At 41.6% G+C, this 21324-nt stretch overlaps 1 protein-coding gene, 1 long non-coding RNA gene and 1 pseudogene across 2 annotated transcripts; 2 read left to right on the forward strand and 1 right to left on the reverse strand.

Annotated features, from left to right (window-relative positions):
- Positions 1–15062: 15062 nt before the first annotated feature.
- Positions 15063–17531, forward strand: LOC113132862 (uncharacterized). The gene is made up of 3 exons (XR_003295939.1): positions 15063–15407; positions 16108–16173; positions 17275–17531. It is a non-coding gene; the product is annotated as an uncharacterized LOC113132862 (long non-coding RNA).
- A 216-nt stretch (positions 17532–17747) lies between these two features.
- Positions 17748–18128, forward strand: LOC113132877 (NADH dehydrogenase [ubiquinone] 1 beta subcomplex subunit 3-like; annotated as a pseudogene).
- A 575-nt stretch (positions 18129–18703) lies between these two features.
- LOC113132869 (UDP-glucuronosyltransferase 1-5-like) lies at positions 18704–20121 on the reverse strand. The gene is made up of 5 exons (XM_026311255.1): positions 20036–20121; positions 19575–19638; positions 19347–19495; positions 18925–19074; positions 18704–18844 (listed from the first exon to the last, which is right to left on the reverse strand). The coding sequence occupies exons 1-4, from the start codon at positions 20105–20107 to the stop codon at positions 18961–18963; spliced, it is 399 nt and encodes a 132-aa protein (XP_026167040.1). The 5' UTR covers positions 20108–20121; the 3' UTR covers positions 18704–18844; positions 18925–18960.
- Between the last annotated feature and the right edge of the window lie 1203 nt (positions 20122–21324).

A 21324-nucleotide genomic window follows, 5' to 3' on the forward strand; every position in this document is an offset into this window, starting at 1 on the left:
GTTGAAAATCCATAATTGCTGTCAGTGTAGATATTAACTACTTTTACTTCTCATAATTTACAAGTTTCTGTTATGGTAATAAGTCCCTCAGCCTGCAATGATAAATGAGATGGTAGTATTTCAGCTTTAAAAGCATCTTTAAAGGTTACAACAGTATCTCCTGTAGAATTAGATCAGTCTGAGTTTTTTTTTTTTTTTTTTTTTTTACAAGATCCATCTACAAACACTGTCATTTCAGCATCTTTATAAGGTGTGTCAGTTTGGTCAACCCTGGGCAACACTCTATTCTCAGTTTCAGCAATACAGTCATGGCCCACCATCCTCAGCCATAGGCATTAATGTAGCAGGATTAAAAGTTGTACATCGCTCACTAGTGGATAGATGTTTAGCTGGTAACATGTATGCTAATCTTGTTTTGCAACAACAGGACAGAGACTGCATGTGGAACCTTTAGTGTCAGGATGGAAGAACATGATGTTTGCTGAAGCTTGGACTGTCATGGAGGCTGCAATAACAGCTTGAATACACACAGGCATTGCTATTGGATCCAATTGGGCAGAATAATAAGCAATAGGCCTGTTTTGTCAGCACTGAAGTCATGTGACCATTTTTACAATCTACAGTTTGCATAAAACAGTTTTCATAGTTAGGCAGTCCTAAAACAGAGGTGCTGGTCAGGGTCTTTTTAAGACCATCAAAGGCTTTTTCTGCAATTTCAGTCATTTTATTTTATCATAAATTGCCATAGGTGTGTCATAAATCAATTTCAACAATGCACTAGACAACTCTGAATAGTTTAGTATCCATGCTCTGCAGAAGTTTGTCATACTTAAGAAAAACATCATCTGTCTTTTAGTTTGTGGTTTTGGTGCTTTAAGTATAGCTTCTTTTCTGCCTGAGTCTAGAGCTCTCCCTTGCTGTGAAAGGTCATGACCTAGGTATCTAACTAACCGGTTTTTTTTTTGGTTTTTTTTACAGCTAGTTTGCTCTTACTCACTCTGTGTCCCTGTTCTGCTAGAAACTTAAGCAGAGCTATGGTGTTTGTTTTGCATTGTTCTTGTGTTTCAGAGCATATCAAAATTTCATTTACATACAAATACGTATTTGACTTCTTGCAGGAGGTTAAAACTTAGCTAAGTTAGCAGGCATTACTTGGGAAAAGATGGTAGGAGACTCACAATAACCCTGTGGAATCCACGTCCAAGTCCATATTTTGCCCGAAAACTCAAATGCAAATCAGAATTATCATTGTTTGTCAACTTCAATAGAGAAAAATGCATTTGCCACATCAATGACAGTGAACCACTTTGAGCTGGGCTTGACGTCATTCAGCAGGGTGTGTGTGGGTCTGGTACCAGTGGAGCTCTAGGTATCTCTGATAATGCCTGCTTTTAGTAATGAGTCAAATACTGGTTTAATTCCTTCAGCAGCCTCAGGTTGTAGTCTGCATGCTGCTCCTACATCTTTCACTGAAATGTGTTCTTTTGTAGTCAGTCTGAGTTTGTCTGGTGGATTACTAAGAACTGTCTAGTCATGCAGAGTATCCTGCTCCTCCCTCCTGGTGCTCAGGGCGTGTCTTTCTCTGTGGGCAGCTCTTAGCCCAGTGTCCTGCTTTTCCACAGACGTAGCAGTAGTCATGATCAACTAACTACCGTCTGCCAGGTCTCCGGCCACCACCTCGTCCCCGCCCCCTGCCCTGGCCATCAAGCCGAAGCTTGTCCCCCTGGAAATAACACCCAGAAACCATTTCATTATCATAGTTAGTGAAAAACACTTCAGCTGTTTTTCTAACTTTCTTTTGTGCTTTTTCTCTTTGTTGGAGAACAGTGGCCATATGCACGGCATAATTCTTTCTCTCTGTTAGGACACAAGTTCACCAGGCAATTTGATGCTTTCGAATAAATCCTGAAATTTCAGGTTTGAAGCCATTAAAGAAGGCATTCTTTAACTGCTGTGTATAAGGCCCATCCCCATTCTGTGCAGCACCTTCAGGTACTGGTATTCCACTGTGAGTGTTAAACATCTTTCAGTCTGTTAAAATAAGCCAGCACTCCCTCACTATCTTCTGCATAAGGAGGTTGAGGCCGAGGCACAGGATCAGAAGGAGCTGTGGGAGGAAATATTGCTCCACCAACAGCACCCTCTTCTCCCTGGGCGTACGGAGGAAGCTGAGCCGGTGGTGGATTATTAGGTTGAGGAGGTTTGTCTACAGCATGACATTGTTTGTTCATCTGTAAATTTAACAGTTTGCCCTAAATACAATGTTGGTGAAGAGGCTTTTACCTGTTTTTCTATTTGCTTCTGTCTCTCTTCTCCTTCCTTTCACTCTCTCCCTCTCTGTCCACTCTAACTTTCTTTAACCACGTTAAACTTTAACCATATCTTCTGCTGCAAACAGCCCTTCTTTTCTCTGATCCTTCTGATTTCCCTTAGTCTTACTTTTTATGTCCTTTACTAAGTTTCTACAGTCCTCACAGTTTAACTTCCCCAAAAGACCATATTTATTTTTCCATTTTTCTAATTTTTCTATATTTCTTAGGATCCTTTTGATGCATCAATGCATTTGTCGTCACCGGTGACTAGTTCTTCTAATTTAGTGTTCTTATTACCCATTTTATTATTATTATAATTACTTTTTTTAAATATTCAGTTACTATTTGTTTTTACTCACTGCTACTCATTTATTTATTAATTATTTATTTATTGTTATTATAATTATTGTAGGCCTACACGTATTATTTCTCTCTTGTTATGCTCAAAAGCACTATCGACGCGCACCGGGGCTCCTTTTTGTTCCGGATCCCCCACAGACCACGGGGTTAGTTTACTTTGGGTCTCCCACAGACCACGGGTTCATCCCAAGTTTCTGATTTCCCGAAAGCCCTGCTCGGTTTTACCCGAACATGTTTGACCCAGTGTCCCGTAGGCCACACAAGTTTCGGTTTTGTTTGAATTTCAGCACTCAAGTCAAGTCAATGATATTTTTAGTCAGTGATCCGTTTTGTAATCACCAACCCCTCAGCCTGATATGAGACCGCAATTCAGTGAGACTCTACTCAGCTTGCGTGACCCGAAGGACCCAGGACCACCCGGGGCTTCCAGAGAGCCAGAAACTCCCAGGGACACTGCACCGGTTTTGTTTGGGCCCTAATTCCCTGAGACTCCACTCAGGGGATGGTTTTGTTCGAATTAGACCCACTGAGACTCTACTCAGTTTAACCAAATTAAAATTCTCTTACCTTACAGGAGTCCGTCTCTGGTCTCTCTTTTCAAAGTTCAATCGCGTCACTCCTCTCCCCTCACAGCAGATCCTAGCCTCTCAATGCTCCAAACCGTTCCCTTATGGGACCGGGGCGGAGGGTATAGTCTTATTAGAGAGTAACTTTGTAGTAGAATCAGGGAAGTAAAGACTTAATTATCTGATTATGTTAGTGATTATTTGCATTTACTTTGCATGTCTGTAGAATTAGCGGCCTCAGCCCAGTAGGAGCTGAGCAACTGGGGAAGACTCTGATTGATTATGTTAAATTCTGCTCTGAATCATGCCCTCCATATGTTAGCTGATATATGCTAAAGGCGTTAGCATTTATTAACTTCCATGTTAGCTGATATATGCTAAAGACGTTAGCATTTATTAACTTCCATGTTAGCTGATATATGCTAAAGACTTTAGCATTTATTAACTACCATGTTAGCTGATATATGCTAAAGGCGTTAGCATTTATTAACTAGCATGTTAGCTAATATATGCTAAAGGCGTTAGCATTTATTAACTTCCATGTTAGCTGATATATGCTAAAGACGTTAGCATTTATTAACTTCCATGTTAGCTGATATATGCTAAAGACGTTAGCATTTATTAACTTCCATGTTAGCTGATATATGCTAAAGACCTTAGCATTTATTAACTTCCATGTTAGCTGATATATGCTAAAGACGTTAGCATTTATTAACTACCATGTTAGCTGATATATGCTAAAGGCGTTAGAATTTATTAACTAGCATGTTAGCTAATATATGCTAAAGGCGTTAGCATTTATTAACTAGCATGTTAGCAAGCCTTTTGTTCAGATCATTCCCCCGCCCCCACCGGTGGCAGTGGCGCGAAGACAAATTGAAATTGATTGGTCGAGAGACGTGGCTTTATTTGAAATGGTCCTATCAGAGTGGACCTTTCTTTCCCTGTATAAAAGACAGCGGCGCGAAGACAAACCCCTCCCCCCCCCCGCCACTCTGCGATACACTCTGTGAGTTTGATATTCACTCTGTGGGTTTACAAGCTGCATTTTTCAGAGGTTTTTCTTGGACTGCGATCATCGGATCATTTGGATTACTGTTTTTTTTGTGTGTTTTTTGTCTACTGTTAAATCTGTGTTTCGGGACATCTTCTGCCTTGGACCTTTGAGCCTTTGGCTAGCCCGCTAACCCAGGACGAAGGTAGGATTATTTTCTTCTGAACTTTATTTTAGTGCTGATATAAATTTAGACCTGATTTAGTTCTGCTTTTTCTGGTTTGGTTTAGAGTTTAGATGTGTTATAACTAACGGTGTTTAACACTAGAACTACCAAGACACAGTCATTTTGCTCATTTTTACATTTTGCAGTGTAATAATTTACCGTAAATTGTCCTAAGTGTATGTATAATTTATTTTAACACTGTTATTTTATTACAATATCAAAGCATAAAAGAGCTCTGAGCATTTCTATCATTGGCCATAGCTGTCATTGACCTCATGCATTACAGTCCGTGTAATTTTCCCGCGTCATCGTTGCTTAGCAACTGCTGTTTCTAGACTTTTCTTACACTGCGTCTTTCATGCGCTGACGCATCAGCCCGATTCCTTTTCCCATTTAAATGACAGTACCCTACTTTATTACTGTAGTTACAGCATGATATACTGATAAGAATTTTAGATGATATATTTGCTAACTGACCTGTTTTATAAATTAGTTTCCCCACAGATTATTGAATGTAAAAGTTATTTTCTTATAATGGGCTGTATCTGAGTTTGATACGTTTCCATAAATTATTTTGCAATGCATTTTAATGTTTAATAGATTATATTTTTTTAATTTACAAGGAAATTAATAGAATAACTTATTGTATTGAATTAATTCAAAATCATACTGCACTTCTTTGGTTGTGGATTTACTAATACTTTTTCCTGTTCATTAGATTTTAAATCCCTGATGTTTATTATTTCTAATCCTCACAAGTTACAGATCAATTTATTGAGATTATTTGCAAATAATGACAGCTGTGGCCATTCCAGTCCAATAGTTCTAGTGTTAATCCTCGTTCAGTCCTGGTTTAGACCTGGTTTAGTACTGCTTTTCTGGTTTGTTTTTGAATATAAATTTGGTATATCTTTGGTTTAGTGTCTTACAAGCTTATTCTTCATTTTGTACAGTCTGTGTGTGGTCTTGAGTTGGGGTCAGGACTTGTGGTCTTTGTCTGGGCAGAGGTCACTTGTGCTTTTGTGGATTTAGGCATGTAAGTTACTGTATTTGACAGTATTAGAAAAGTTATTAAATTTAATATTATTGAAATTATATGAATTAATAGAAAAGTAATAAAGCAATTATTTATTTTGGGGTGTGTGTGTGTGTGTGTGTGCGCGCACGCACGTTATTGTTTATATTGTGAATCTCCCAATATTATATATCAAATTATATATCCAGTTTATAAAATCACCAAAATGCTTAGTCCTTGTATTGTCTTAGTGTTGTGTGTACCAGTTCATAAGGTCAAAATGCATAGCCCTGCTTTAACAGAATGGCATGTTACAGTCCTCAGTTTTAATTAATGATGTCTTTTAAAGTGGATTCAGGCATGTATCTAATAGTATGGTTTTTTTTTCAATTTTTCTCTGATGTGTCTTTAAATGGATTCTGGCATAAATTTGATAGTATTGTATGTGCCACTACATATAGTCCTGCTATAAACTAAATACATTTCACAGTCCTCAGTTGTAATCACTGATGTCACTGTAACTGGATTCAGGCATGTATTTCACATTATTGTTTAATACTTCTTAAAGTCAAAATGCATAGTAGCTAGATCAATGGAGTTCATGTAGTCTGTTTGAATGTCACTAGATTAAAACATGTTGTGTGAAGATGCCAGCCAACCTGGTACGTTAACATTATTTAAATGGATGTATAAACATTTTTTCATGTTTAGCATTAGATCAAGTCTGACTTAATCATGCTAATAAAATGTTTCATATGATTTTCAATAAGGTATAGTAATGATGTCATTCGTTCCTTTGCAAAGGTGACGAAGATGTGCCGTTCTTCTCCGCACATCCCACCATCTGGTCCAAGTCACAGAGCTTCAGGGACAGGCGACCAAGATAAGTGTATTTGTTGTGCACAGTTTGACATAGCTGTTGATGGTGACACACAAATCACATTTGGTAGCTCTGATGGAGAAGTAGTTGAAAGTCCTGTGGACAATAGGTAGAGATGGATTACTGCGGGTGTGGCTTCCTCATAGAAGAACCACAGCCCGTGAGCAGGTTTTAAAAGGACACGTCACAACCGTCACCCACATTATGTATAATCACTACGACAAAGTTTTTATCAGTCTGTCTGAGGATCTGAATGTGCGGGTGTGGTCTGATTGTTCCTGGCTGTGTCGGCAAAGCTTCCAAGTGGACTGTATGAGACAGGCCCCAGTTTCCAGTGTGTGTTACAGTGGAAATAATAATGTGCTGGTCCTGGCTAACTCAGTCATAGGACATTGTTTGGGAAGAGGCACAGACTGTTTTCAAAATATGTTGACATATCACATAACAAGCCCCTGTGTGCTGCACTCTACCACAGCATTTTCAAACAGGTCGTCTCTGTTTGCCAGAGTGGTGTGGTGAAAGTGTGGGACAGCCTAACAGGTCAGGCCACCATGTAGTTTAAGGTCACACCAGATCATTATACAGGGTGCATGGCCATAGCATTTGATGAGGCACAGCGAAAACTGATCGCAATTTCCAAGGATGGGAAAGTCAGTCTGTGGAACTTCAACAGTGGCCCCAGCCAAAGCCTCCTCAGACCCCTCTCGACAAAGGTGCCACTGAGATTAAGCAAGGCTCTCCTCGGACAGCATCATCAACCAGGGACCGGTTAAGGTCCAGGTATAAACCTCTATCCAATATTCTGACCCAGAAAGCTAGAGAAATTCCAACATTTCCACTCATCTCTGGAAAGGACCAGCACACAGATCAGACTGAATGGAAGTTACAGCCACATCAGACCATTCTACAAGAATATGACAATGAGCTGAAAGACAGACTTGATGAGACACCATATACATACAAATATAACCGGTTTAGGTCCAAATATTGCAGTACGACGTTGAGTCAGGAAGTGTCATGAGTCCCCTTGGAACTTCCTGTCAGAGGACCTTTATTTTGTATTGACTTCCTGTTTTCCCCCCGTTCTGGTCTCTGGCAGCTTCATGTGTAATTTGTGTTCATGAGTTTCACCTGTCCCCGTTATGTTCACCTGAGTTCAATCACCTGTTGTGTTCCTCTCTATTTATACCTCCCGTCTTCCTTTGTTCCCCGCAGAAGCATTATAGTTATAGTCATATCAAAAGTTGAAAAGATGCTGAATATTCAGACCCAATCAAAGTCACACCCACCACAGACCCCTCTCAACCCCTCTCGGACAGCCTTTTCATCCAGGCACCGGTTTAGGTCCAAATATTGCAGTACGACGTTCAGTCAGGAAGTGTCATGAGTCCCCTTGGAACTTCCTGTCAGAGGACCTTTATTATTTATTGACTCCCTGTTTTCCCCCCGTTCTGGTCTCTGGCAGCTTCATGTGTAATTTGTGTTCATGAGTTTCACCTGTCCCCGTTATGTTCACCTGAGTTCAATCACCTGTTGTGTTCCTCTCTATTTATACCTCCCGTCTTCCTTTGTTCCCCGCAGAAGCATTATAGTTATAGTCATATCAAAAGTTGAAAAGATGCTGAATATTCAGACCCAATCAAAGCCACACCCACCACACCCACCACAGACCCCTCTCAACCCCTCTCGGACAGCCTTTTCATCCAGGCACCGGTTTAGGTCCAAATATTGCAGTACGGCCCCGCTCACAGATCATCTGGCTCAATTCAAGCCACATCCACCTGTTAACAAAGGTGACACTGAGCTACAAGAAATAACTGATGAGACACCATATGAACATGTGACGTCTTATTATATCTCAGTATCAAGATGTTGTCAATGTTGAGCCTAAAGCTGAGGATGTTACTGATAAAAACAATCATCCTCTGTCATGTTTCAAGTTGATTACGACCAAGCCAAGTGTCACTGAGCTTAAAGAAAGCACTCGTAAAAAAGCATCTTTATATTTCAAGAGCATTATGTACAAACTTGATATTATGCTCAGTACTAAGCCCAGAAATGTGCTACAGAGCAATAAATTTACATCTGCTCCACCAGACGTTCAGTCAGGAAGTGTCATGAGTCCCCTTGGAACTTCCTGTCAGAGGACCTTTATTTTGTATTGACTTCCTGTTTTCCCCCCGTTCTGGTCTCTGGCAGCTTCATGTGTAATTTGTGTTCATGAGTTTCACCTGTCCCCGTTATGTTCACCTGAGTTCAATCACCTGTTGTGTTCCTCTCTATTTATACCTCCCGTCTTCCTTTGTTCCCCGCAGAAGCATTATAGTTATAGTCATATCAAAAGTTGAAAAGATGCTGAATATTCAGACCCAATCAAAGCCACACCCACCACACCCACCACAGACCCCTCTCAACCCCTCTCGGACAGCCTTTTCATCCAGGCACCGGTTTAGGTCCAAATATTGCAGTACGGCCCCGCTCACAGATCATCTGGCTCAATTCAAGCCACATCCACCTGTTAACAAAGGTGACACTGAGCTACAAGAAATAACTGACGAGACACCATATGAACATGTGACGTCTTATTATATCTCAGTATCAAGATGTTGTCAATGTTGAGCCTAAAGCTGAGGATGTTACTGATAAAAACAATCATCCTCTGTCATGTTTCAAGTTGATTACGACCAAGCCAAGTGTCACTGAGCTTAAAGAAAGCACTCGTAAAAAAGCATCTTTATATTTCAAGAGCATTATGTACAAACTTGATATTATGCTCAGCACTAAGCCCAGAAATGTGCTACAGAGCAATAAATTTACATCTGCTCCACCAGACGTTCAGTCAGGAAGTGTCATGAGTCCCCTTGGAACTTCCTGTCAGAGGACCTTTATTTTGCATTGACTTCCTGTTTTCCCCCCGTTCCGGTCTCTGGCAGCTTCATGTGTAATTTGTGTTCATGAGTTTCACCTGTCCCCGTTATGTTCACCTGAGTTCAATCACCTGTTGTGTTCCTCTCTATTTATACCTCCCGTCTTCCTTTGTTCCCCGCAGAAGCATTATAGTTATAGTCATATCAAAAGTTGAAAAGATGCTGAATATTCAGACCCAATCAAAGCCACACCCACCACACCCACCACAGACCCCTCTCAACCCCTCTCGGACAGCCTTTTCATCCAGGCACCGGTTAAGGTCCAGGTATAAACCTCTATCCAATATTCTGACCCAGAAGGCTAGAGAAATTCCAACATTTCCACTCATCTCTGGAAAGGACCAGCACACAGATCAGACTGAATGGAAGTTACAGCCACATCAGACCATTCTACAAGAATATGACAATGAGCTGAAAGACAGACTTGATGAGACACCATATACATACAAATATAACCGGTTTAGGTCCAAATATTGCAGTACGACGTTGAGTCAGGAAGTGTCATGAGTCCCCTTGGAACTTCCTGTCAGAGGACCTTTATTTTGTATTGACTTCCTGTTTTCCCCCCTTTCTGGTCTCTGGCAGCTTCATGTGTAATTTGTGTTCATGAGTTTCACCTGTCCCCGTTATGTTCACCTGAGTTCAATCACCTGTTGTGTTCCTCTCTATTTATACCTCCCGTCTTCCTTTGTTCCCCGCAGAAGCATTATAGTTATAGTCATATCAAAAGTTGAAAAGATGCTGAATATTCAGACCCAATCAAAACCACACCCACCACAGACCCCTCTCAACCCATCTCGGACAGCCTTTTCATCCAGGCACCGGTTTAGGTCCAAATATTGCAGTACGACGTTCAGTCAGGAAGTGTCATGAGTCCTCTTGGAACTTCCTGTCAGAGGACCTTTATTTTGTATTGACTTCCTGTTTTCCCCCCGTTCTGGTCTCTGGCAGCTTCATGTGTAATTTGTGTTCATGAGTTTCACCTGTCCCCGTTATGTTCACCTGAGTTCAATCACCTGTTGTGTTCCTCTCTATTTATACCTCCCGTCTTCCTTTGTTCCCCGCAGAAGCATTATAGTTATAGTCATATCAAAAGTTGAAAAGATGCTGAATATTCAGACCCAATCAAAACCACACCCACCACAGACCCCTCTCAACCCCTCTCGGACAGCCTTTTCATCCAGGCACCGGTTAAGGTCCAGGTATAAACCTCTATCCAATATTCTGACCCAGAAGGCTAGAGAAATTCCAACATTTCCACTCATCTCTGGAAAGGACCAGCACACAGATCAGACTGAATGGAAGTTACAGCCACATCAGACCATTCTACAAGAATATGACAATGAGCTGAAAGACAGACTTGATGAGACACCATATACATACAAATATAACCGGTTTAGGTCCAAATATTGCAGTACGACGTTGAGTCAGGAAGTGTCATGAGTCCCCTTGGAACTTCCTGTCAGAGGACCTTTATTTTGTATTGACTTCCTGTTTTCCCCCCGTTCTGGTCTCTGGCAGCTTCATGTGTAATTTGTGTTCATGAGTTTCACCTGTCCCCGTTATGTTCACCTGAGTTCAATCACCTGTTGTGTTCCTCTCTATTTATACCTCCCGTCTTCCTTTGTTCCCCGCAGAAGCATTATAGTTATAGTCATATCAAAAGTTGAAAAGATGCTGAATATTCAGACCCAATCAAAACCACACCCACCACAGACCCCTCTCAACCCATCTCGGACAGCCTTTTCATCCAGGCACCGGTTTAGGTCCAAATATTGCAGTACGACGTTCAGTCAGGAAGTGTCATGAGTCCTCTTGGAACTTCCTGTCAGAGGACCTTTATTTTGTATTGACTTCCTGTTTTCCCCCCGTTCTGGTCTCTGGCAGCTTCATGTGTAATTTGTGTTCATGAGTTTCACCTGTCCCCGTTATGTTCACCTGAGTTCAATCACCTGTTGTGTTCCTCTCTATTTATACCTCCCGTCTTCCTTTGTTCCCCGCAGAAGCATTATAGTTATAGTCATATCAAAAGTTGAAAAGATGCTGAATATTCAGACCCAATCAAAACCACACCCACCACAGACCCCTCTCAACCCCTCTCGGACAGCCTTTTCATCCAGGCACCGGTTAAGGTCCAGGTATAAACCTCTATCCAATATTCTGACCCAGAAGGCTAGAGAAATTCCAACATTTCCACTCATCTCTGGAAAGGACCAGCACACAGATCAGACTGAATGGAAGTTACAGCCACATCAGACCATTCTACAAGAATATGACAATGAGCTGAAAGACAGACTTGATGAGACACCATATACATACAAATATAACCGGTTTAGGTCCAAATATTGCAGTACGACGTTGAGTCAGGAAGTGTCATGAGTCCCCTTGGAACTTCCTGTCAGAGGACCTTTATTTTGTATTGACTTCCTGTTTTCCCCCCGTTCTGGTCTCTGGCAGCTTCATGTGTAATTTGTGTTCATGAGTTTCACCTGTCCCCGTTATGTTCACCTGAGTTCAATCACCTGTTGTGTTCCTCTCTATTTATACCTCCCGTCTTCCTTTGTTCCCCGCAGAAGCATTATAGTTATAGTCATGTCAAAAGTTGAAAAGATGCTGAATATTCAGACCCAATCAAAGCCACACCCACCACACCCACCACAGACCCCTCTCAACCCCTCTCGGACAGCCTTTTCATCCAGGCACCGGTTTAGGTCCAAATATTGCAGTACGGCCCCGCTCACAGATCATCTGGCTCAATTCAAGCCACATCCACCTGTTAACAAAGGTGACACTGAGCTACAAGAAATAACTGATGAGACACCATATGAACATGTGACGTCTTATTATATCTCAGTATCAAGATGTTGTCAATGTTGAGCCTAAAGCTGAGGATGTTACTGATAAAAACAATCATCCTCTGTCATGTTTCAAGTTGATTACGACCAAGCCAAGTGTCACTGAGCTTAAAGAAAGCACTCGTAAAAAAGCATCTTTATATTTCAAGAGCATTATGTACAAACTTGATATTATGCTCAGTACTAAGCCCAGAAATGTGCTACAGAGCAATAAATTTACATCTGCTCCACCAGACGTTCAGTCAGGAAGTGTCATGAGTCCCCTTGGAACTTCCTGTCAGAGGACCTTTATTTTGTATTGACTTCCTGTTTTCCCCCCGTTCTGGTCTCTGGCAGCTTCATGTGTAATTTGTGTTCATGAGTTTCACCTGTCCCCGTTATGTTCACCTGAGTTCAATCACCTGTTGTGTTCCTCTCTATTTATACCTCCCGTCTTCCTTTGTTCCCCGCAGAAGCATTATAGTTATAGTCATATCAAAAGTTGAAAAGATGCTGAATATTCAGACCCAATCAAAACCACACCCACCACAGACCCCTCTCAACCCATCTCGGACAGCCTTTTCATCCAGGCACCGGTTTAGGTCCAAATATTGCAGTACGACGTTCAGTCAGGAAGTGTCATGAGTCCTCTTGGAACTTCCTGTCAGAGGACCTTTATTTTGTATTGACTCCCTGTTTTCCCCCGTTCTGGTCTCTGGCAGCTTCATGTGTAATTTGTGTTCATGAGTTTCACCTGTCCCCGTTATGTTCACCTGAGTTCAATCACCTGTTGTGTTCCTCTCTATTTATACCTCCCGTCTTCCTTTGTTCCCCGCAGAAGCATTATAGTTATAGTCATATCAAAAGTTGAAAAGATGCTGAATATTCAGACCCAATCAAAACCACACCCACCACAGACCCCTCTCAACCCATCTCGGACAGCGTTTTCATCCAGGCACCGGTTTAGGTCCAAATATTGCAGTACGACGTTCAGTCAGGAAGTGTCATGAGTCCTCTTGGAACTTCCTGTCAGAGGACCTTTATTTTGTATTGACTTCCTGTTTTCCCCCCGTTCTGGTCTCTGGCAGCTTCATGTGTAATTTGTGTTCATGAGTTTCACCTGTCCCCGTTATGTTCACCTGAGTTCAATCACCTGTTGTGTTCCTCTCTATTTATACCTCCCGTCTTCCTTTGTTCCCCGCAGAAGCATTATAGTTATAGTCATATCAAAAGTTGAAAAGATGCTGAATATTCAGACCCAATCAAAACCACACCCACCACAGACCCCTCTCAACCCCTCTCGGACAGCCTTTTCATCCAGGCACCGGTTAAGGTCCAGGTATAAACCTCTATCCAATATTCTGACCCAGAAGGCTAGAGAAATTCCAACATTTCCACTCATCTCTGGAAAGGACCAGCACACAGATCAGTCTGAATGGAAGTTACAGCCACATCAGACCATTCTACAAGAATATGACAATGAGCTGAAAGACAGACTTGATGAGACACCATATACATACAAATATAACCGGTTTAGGTCCAAATATTGCAGTACGACGTTGAGTCAGGAAGTGTCATGAGTCCCCTTGGAACTTCCTGTCAGAGGACCTTTATTTTGTATTGACTTCCTGTTTTCCCCCCGTTCTGGTCTCTGGCAGCTTCATGTGTAATTTGTGTTCATGAGTTTCACCTGTCCCCGTTATGTTCACCTGAGTTCAATCACCTGTTGTGTTCCTCTCTATTTATACCTCCCGTCTTCCTTTGTTCCCCGCAGAAGCATTATAGTTATAGTCATATCAAAAGTTGAAAAGATGCTGAATATTCAGACCCAATCAAAGCCACACCCACCACACCCACCACAGACCCCTCTCAACCCCTCTCGGACAGCCTTTTCATCCAGGCACCGGTTTAGGTCCAAATATTGCAGTACGGCCCCGCTCACAGATCATCTGGCTCAATTCAAGCCACATCCACCTGTTAACAAAGGTGACACTGAGCTACAAGAAATAACTGATGAGACACCATATGAACATGTGACGTCTTATTATATCTCAGTATCAAGATGTGGTCAATGTTGAGCCTAAAGCTGAGGATGTTACTGATAAAAACAATCATCCTCTGTCATGTTTCAAGTTGATTACGACCAAGCCAAGTGTCACTGAGCTTAAAGAAAGCACTCGTAAAAAAGCATCTTTATATTTCAAGAGCATTATGTACAAACTTGATATTATGCTCAGTACTAAGCCCAGAAATGTGCTACAGAGCAATAAATTTACATCTGCTCCACCAGACGTTCAGTCAGGAAGTGTCATGAGTCCCCTTGGAACTTCCTGTCAGAGGACCTTTATTTTGTATTGACTTCCTGTTTTCCCCCCGTTCTGGTCTCTGGCAGCTTCATGTGTAATTTGTGTTCATGAGTTTCACCTGTCCCCGTTATGTTCACCTGAGTTCAATCACCTGTTGTGTTCCTCTCTATTTATACCTCCCGTCTTCCTTTGTTCCCCGCAGAAGCATTATAGTTATAGTTGCATTTAGTTGGTGTTGTTCACAAGTAGAAGTGTGTTTTTGTGATGACCGTCTCACCCGGTCTTTCATAGTTCTTGCCGTTTCATCCGGTTCTCTGGTTTTTGTGTTGTCTTGAGCCCTGCAAGTTCCCAGGTGAAATAAAACCCTTTGTTGTCCTGCATTTGGGTCCTTACCTCTCCTCCTTCACACCACACCACCCGCATCTCGTGACAGGAAGGCAGGAATCTGAGCAAACAGAGCAGATCAACACTACAGAGACATTACTTTAATGTGTCTCTTCCTCTTCTCAAATCAAGATATTAAGAAAAAGTTCAAATACTATTTAGACAAAAACAAAATGGTATTTCAACTTAATTCTCAACAGTTTGACTTTATTCTCAGATATCAACTAAAAAATGAATGTTGGCCAGTGCCCTCCTGATTCAGTAGCGCCAAATATGGAACAAGTTTCTCATGAGTTTACTCCGGGTGCTCCGGTTTCCTCACATTAAAAATAAATAAATAATAAAAATAAACATTTCCTGCTTGGCCGATTTATTTAACAGTTTAATTACCAGGAAAGATTTGATTAAGCATTAAACATTTTGATTGTATTTATTTGCTTGTCGCTGTCTGCGTGCGTACACACGCATAAAATCCCATGTATTTTCTTTCTCTTTCAGGCAGTGTTCAGATCCCTTACCCATTATCTCTCAGCCCCTTTTTTGTGCACATCCCTTGGAAATGGTGCCCTTCACACAATCCAGAGGGAATAGAGCAGTCAGATGGTAAGGCACATCAGCTTGTTCTGTTTCTAAAGTTGTAAAGTTTGCTTGAGAACCATGAACCAAGCAGCATTTATTCCTAGAAGCAAAAGTATTCCTGTTTAAAAATGCTAAGGTTATGAATCTCATAATGACCTGTTACCTTGAAGTTGTTGCATCCTTTATGGAAGCCTTCAGCTTAGCATCATTATTTCTTGACATAAGTACTTGAGTGAGTTAGTTAATCCTGAGAACCTGAGCTGCCTTAGGGAAAATAAGTTGTCTCTGCCCTTTTTTATAGAGCGTGTCTGTGTCAGGGACCAGTGGTCCTAGTCCTTTCCATTCCTGATACTATTGGTATTATCTGAATATTCTGAATGTGGAAAGACTCAGAAGTGTACTTAGTCTGCTGTTTGCAGGACTGGAGCAAAAAAAAGATGAAGTTCCTCAGCCTGCTCAGCAGCAGGGAAGCTAAGCTAATAGCAGCACTGTTAAAAGTTAGCCAAACTTTGTTCATAGCAGCATCCCTCAGTTCGGGGTCCCCCCTACAGGCCTGGCGCACTTCCGTTGCAGCGTTTCTCTTTTGCACGTGTTTTGGCTGCTGCGGGGCGTTTGCCCTCGTTGGCCATCGTACTTCTGCCTAATCACTCAGACATAAAGCCCTGATTGCTGGAGAGCTACAGTGATGGTTGTCCTTCAGGAGCTTTGTCCCATCTCCACACAGGATCTCTGGAGCTCAGTCAGAGTGACCATTGGGTTCGCCCATTTTCCACAACTGTATCAATGTGAGGTGAGTTTTTCAAGCACAATTGCTAAAAAACTAAAAACAGAGAGAGACAGAGGTGATGAATAAGAGCTTCATGTATGTCTTTATTCAATTCCTGCCAGGATATCAGCTTTGTGTCCATCTAAACAAGCCCAGGTTTCACACTGAGTATAAATAAACTGAAGAAATACACTGACACTTTTTGGTTGGTGGTGTGCTGCAAAAGTTTTTAAATGAAAAAAATGTGCCATGCTTCAAAAAAGCTTTAAAACCACTGGTTCAGTGCACATTCTTCAGGTGCAGCTCCTGGATGTAGATCCCAAACAGGCTGTGCTGAGGTGACTATATGCAGCATTTGACTGTTGCAGATCTCAAATTGTTTCTGTTGTACTGTTTTACTCAGTTAATAAAACACATACGATGTAAGTACGCTGTGTGCTATTACACAGCCAGTTTCACAAGCCAAACATTTAACCATATTGAAAGTGCATTCAATTATGTAAAGCTTGTCTCTGTGCATATGCATTGGCTGTGCATTCTCAATATGGCCTGTTATATTTGAAATAGTAAAATACAATATTCTCCTTACTAAGAAGTGTTTCTCACAGATATGTTGATGCAGGAAACTGGGTTTCTGTCTCACATTTACTTCCATCCCGTGTTTAATATTTTAAAGATTATCTACCATCTACTACCTTTGCACCAGTATAGGAATCTGTAAAAACCCACTATGACCAGTAAAATATCCATCCATCCATCCATCTTCTATACCCGCTTTTCCTGTTCAGGGTCACGGGGACCAGTAAAATATTATAAATAGTATTTTCATTGCCCAAAAGTGATTATAACAGCTAAAACAGAATTTTTTTCTACCTTTACTGATCGTGATAAAGTCATATGCAAAAAGAAAACAAACATAAAACTGTACCACCATCACTTTTAGAAGGCTGTGTGCCCTCCCACAGAACATAATCACTTTTTCACAGAAACCTTTCTGCATAACACCTATTACAAGATTCCTGTTCTTTGGGAGCATGAAACCAACTTATATGTTTAGAGAAACTATCTATAGAGAAACTCCACAATCACAAGGCTCTCTCTGCCCTCATGTCCACTTTCACGAAGGACATAATTTATAAAGCAGAAGGATGTAAGGCGGCCGGACAAACTGGTAGAAAAAAGCTGGTTAAGTGACTGGAATGAGGCTGGATTCACTGGAGGCTGTGGTGGAGAGATGCAAACAGAAAAAGCTGGAGGCCATCCTGGAATAGTAGGGAATGGTGGAGGACTGTGCTGTCACTGAATGATACAGGAGATCTTCAACCCCACTGTCATCTGGCTCTACAACACCTTAGTCAATGGTAGATGACAAACCAACAAGAACTGGATTGTGAGTGACTTTCATTACTTAGCACTTATTACTTTTACAAAACTAAGTTTGCCTTTAGGGACTAATAAAGTTTATCTCATCTCATTTCTCAGAGAACAAATTAAAATAAAATACTGGAAAGAAAAGATGCAGACAATGAGCTGTCTACATGAAGGCACATTAAACATTAACATTAAAGAAACCACTATAGGGATCTGTGTTTTTTAGCATGGGGGGTGACCACGGCCACAGCAAGACGTCTTTGCCAGAGATTTACAAGGAGACTGATCTTCATAAGAGATTTTGGTATCCAGTATGATTCCTCACACTGATCCCTCTCCTCTCTCTGTCTCTCTCTCTCTGTCTCCAGGAATGAGGCATGGAGATACGCTGGTGGCTTTGCTCGTCCTGTGACTCTGTCAGAAGTGCTGTTAAAAGGATTCAAGTGGGGATTTGCTGCTTTTACTGTTGCTCTGGCTATTGAATACACCTTTTTCCCCCCAAAGAAGGGCGGCCACTAATGTTCATCATTGCCAAGCCCAAACCTCACCCAACAGTCTAATAATAATCTGTATTTTCTGTTTATTAAAGGTGTGTTTGATCACCACATGGCTTCACTTTTCCTTCTTCACCCTGACACACGTTTCAACCATAACTTTACTCTGCATCTGTATTTTAGGGATAATGATTGTTAAACTCCCATAATAGTGTTGTTGCTGAGATGAATGTGCACATGTAGTAGTTAGTTAGTCCTGCTTCCTCTTCCTGCCCAGTTTTTGGAGGCATATTTTGCAACACTTCACTGTGACTACTATAAAAACCAGCACTGCAGTAGCCAGCAGCGCTATGACGTCGAGGTTGAAGTACTGGAGCCAGTTGAGGTCGTGGGCAACAGATTTAAGATGTTTTGCCCCTTTGTGGCGCATCACAAATTCTGTCCAGTACACTGAAAGGTCGAGTGGGTCAACTGGCCGGTCTCGATGGAGGACTGACAGCTTCTGGACACACACAGGTGGACCAGATCAAAATCGTAAGACTTAAGACAGTATTAAAATGCACATCCCAAAACAAACAACAACAATGTGAGAGACCACATGACCCCTCACCTGGTGTCATTGATGACTTCATTCAGTGCCCAAAGGAGGCTTTCTGTAGAGATGGAACAAATATCCAAGATGACTCCTGCTCCCCTGCTTGCCAGCTTCTGTGCGTTATCGGGCTGGTCCCCAGCAAGTGGCACCATCACCATGGGAACAGCATTACACAGTCCCTCAAAGAGACCATGTGACCCAGCGTGAGTGATGAAAGCCCGAGCTCCAGGGTGTGCTAAGACACAAACATGCAAAATTAGTTGTACTGGCAAATACTGGTATTGTTGGATATTACAACACAGGGCATTCACAGACCTAGTAGGTCGTTCTGAGGCACCCATTTCATTATCTTCACATTGTTTGGGACACTTGAGCTATGCCCACCTCCTCTCTCAGGAACTGATAGCCTATGTGGTCAAAGTGCCAGAACAGCAGTCGGCAAAGCAGCGGCTCCAGTAAAGCCACCTGTGGGTCAGAGGTATCACAGGACAATAGACAAATGCTCTACTGAAGATTTTAGGTTATGTGTTCATGTGAGTTAAATGTCAACAAAGTTCATTTAAACATGTGTTTTAGTGCCAGCACTGACTATTTCTAGAGAATTGTGTGTCTTATATCTAAAGAAATGAGAAAGAAATAGAAAGCAAGTGGAGACCACTTCATTTCACTGAATAGAAAAAAGCCATCCTTCATCCATACACATGCCCGTCCAAGCATATCTGGCTACAATAGCTCACCAAAGTGTTGACAGCTCTCTCCTTAAAGCTCATTTTATCTGTGTATCCAGTGAAAAAGCGAGGCACGTATGAGGGCGGGGATGGGCAGCCTGAAGACTGCGTATCCAGGGTACATGGAATTCCCCTCAGCACATTAATAGTGGGGATACCTGAAAGCAATTTAGCAAAGAGAGGTGAGCAGATTTACAGACACACAAACACAGATAATCCACGTGTTACAGAGCTCACCTAGTTGCCGTGCTATTAATGAGCCTGTGGGCACCACTGGGTCTGTCAAGACTGCATCAAATCTCTGCAGAATGAAAGACAGTAAAGTAGAATAGAGGGGTTAACATTCAGCAGTGTCACAGCTGAAATTAAAAACATTCACTTTTCCTTCTCTTCATTCACACGTGCATGGCTCATACAGAAGAGGCATGTCAGTGTTTTTGCATAAACACACTGACTAAAAATGTGTAATACCACCTAAGAGACCTTTAAACATGGACCTGACTCCAGAGACCCCTAAGCATGTCCCGTGGTTTCTTTGAACTAACAGAAATCCAAACAGATTCTCTTCATCATTTTGCAAAATATAAGATTAAATAGATAATAAATTCAAACGCCTCACAGTTTTATAGATTGCAGTGCTTTTGTATTGAACTCTGTTGCATTGTACAGTTGATCTCAGTGTTGTGTTTGGCCCTGACCTGCTGTGCCAGATGGGAGATGAGACTGTCATTGAACAGGAGGCTCTCTGCAGTGGTGTGGATTAAACCCATGGATTTCTTTATTTGTGAGAAATGTGAACCCCACATAGCAAAATTTGTCTGGCCCAACGCTGGGCCACACCCTTGCATCAGTGTTGGCCCACATCTGGCTGGGTGCCCGGCCCAACACCGGGCCACTTTCTGAAAAAGGACACAATAAATCTCCTCTGGCCCAGTACTGGCCCACACATTGTAAGATGACTCTTACCCTTCCTACTGGCCCAGTACTGGCCCACACACTGTAAGATGACTCTCACCGATCCTACTGGCCCAGTACTGGCCCACACATTGTAAGATGACTCTCACCGATCCTCCTGGCCCAGTACTGGCCCACACACTGTAAGATGACTCTCACCGATCCTACTGGCCCAGTAATGGCCCACACACTGTAAGATGACTCTCACCGATCCTACTGGCCCACACACTATAAACTGAGTGTTGGCTGAGAATCGGCTGGGTCCCCGGGGCAGTACTGGTCCAAGCACTGTAAAAAGTCTCTAATGTTGACTGATTGTCTACTTCATTGCCGAGCAAGAGGTGGCACAAAAAGTGTCAAACATCCAAATAAAAGAAACACAATTATATTTAGTTTTTAAAGTAATTCTACTAAAGATCTGAAAACAGCAGGAATGTGATTGTCCTTCCTAGTTCAGGACCGCAGCAGCGTTCTGCATGTACTAGGTCAGATTAGTTGTTAAAAGCAAATGTAAAAATCCTCACTAAAATTTCAAGTCCAGTTAAAATAGGGTAAAAATAAAGTTAAAAACTGTATTATAAAATCATTGGATAAAAATGAAAAGGAATAAAAACAAAGTAAAACTGGCAGAAGCAAGTAGAAAAGCGTCTGCACTCTCTCACACAGTAAATAATCAGACTCATAAATCAGACTCATGAATGTCCTAATAAGCTTGATCAGAAAATTTATTAATGTCAGGAAGGCGTGGAGAGTCAGACTTGAACCTGTGGACAGTAAGAACAGGAAAATCCCAAATCTATTATTGTTAACTACTATTGCTACTAACATAACAGTGAACTAAAAAAAAAATTGCTAATTTTTTAATTTCTTGCCATTTCAGTCATCATAAAGAAAAGAGAAAAAAAAAATATAATTTTATTAATAAAAAAAGCCACAAACAGTGATAAAGTGTATTTTTGAAAGCATTCTTAGGAAAAGTGTGCAGCCACACTCAGGTGCTTTTTCTGTCGAACTGAGTTTTGAGATTGTATAA

Source organism: Mastacembelus armatus, unplaced genomic scaffold (genome assembly GCF_900324485.2).
Source record: "Mastacembelus armatus unplaced genomic scaffold, fMasArm1.2, whole genome shotgun sequence".
Lineage (NCBI taxonomy): Eukaryota > Metazoa > Chordata > Actinopteri > Synbranchiformes > Mastacembelidae > Mastacembelus > Mastacembelus armatus.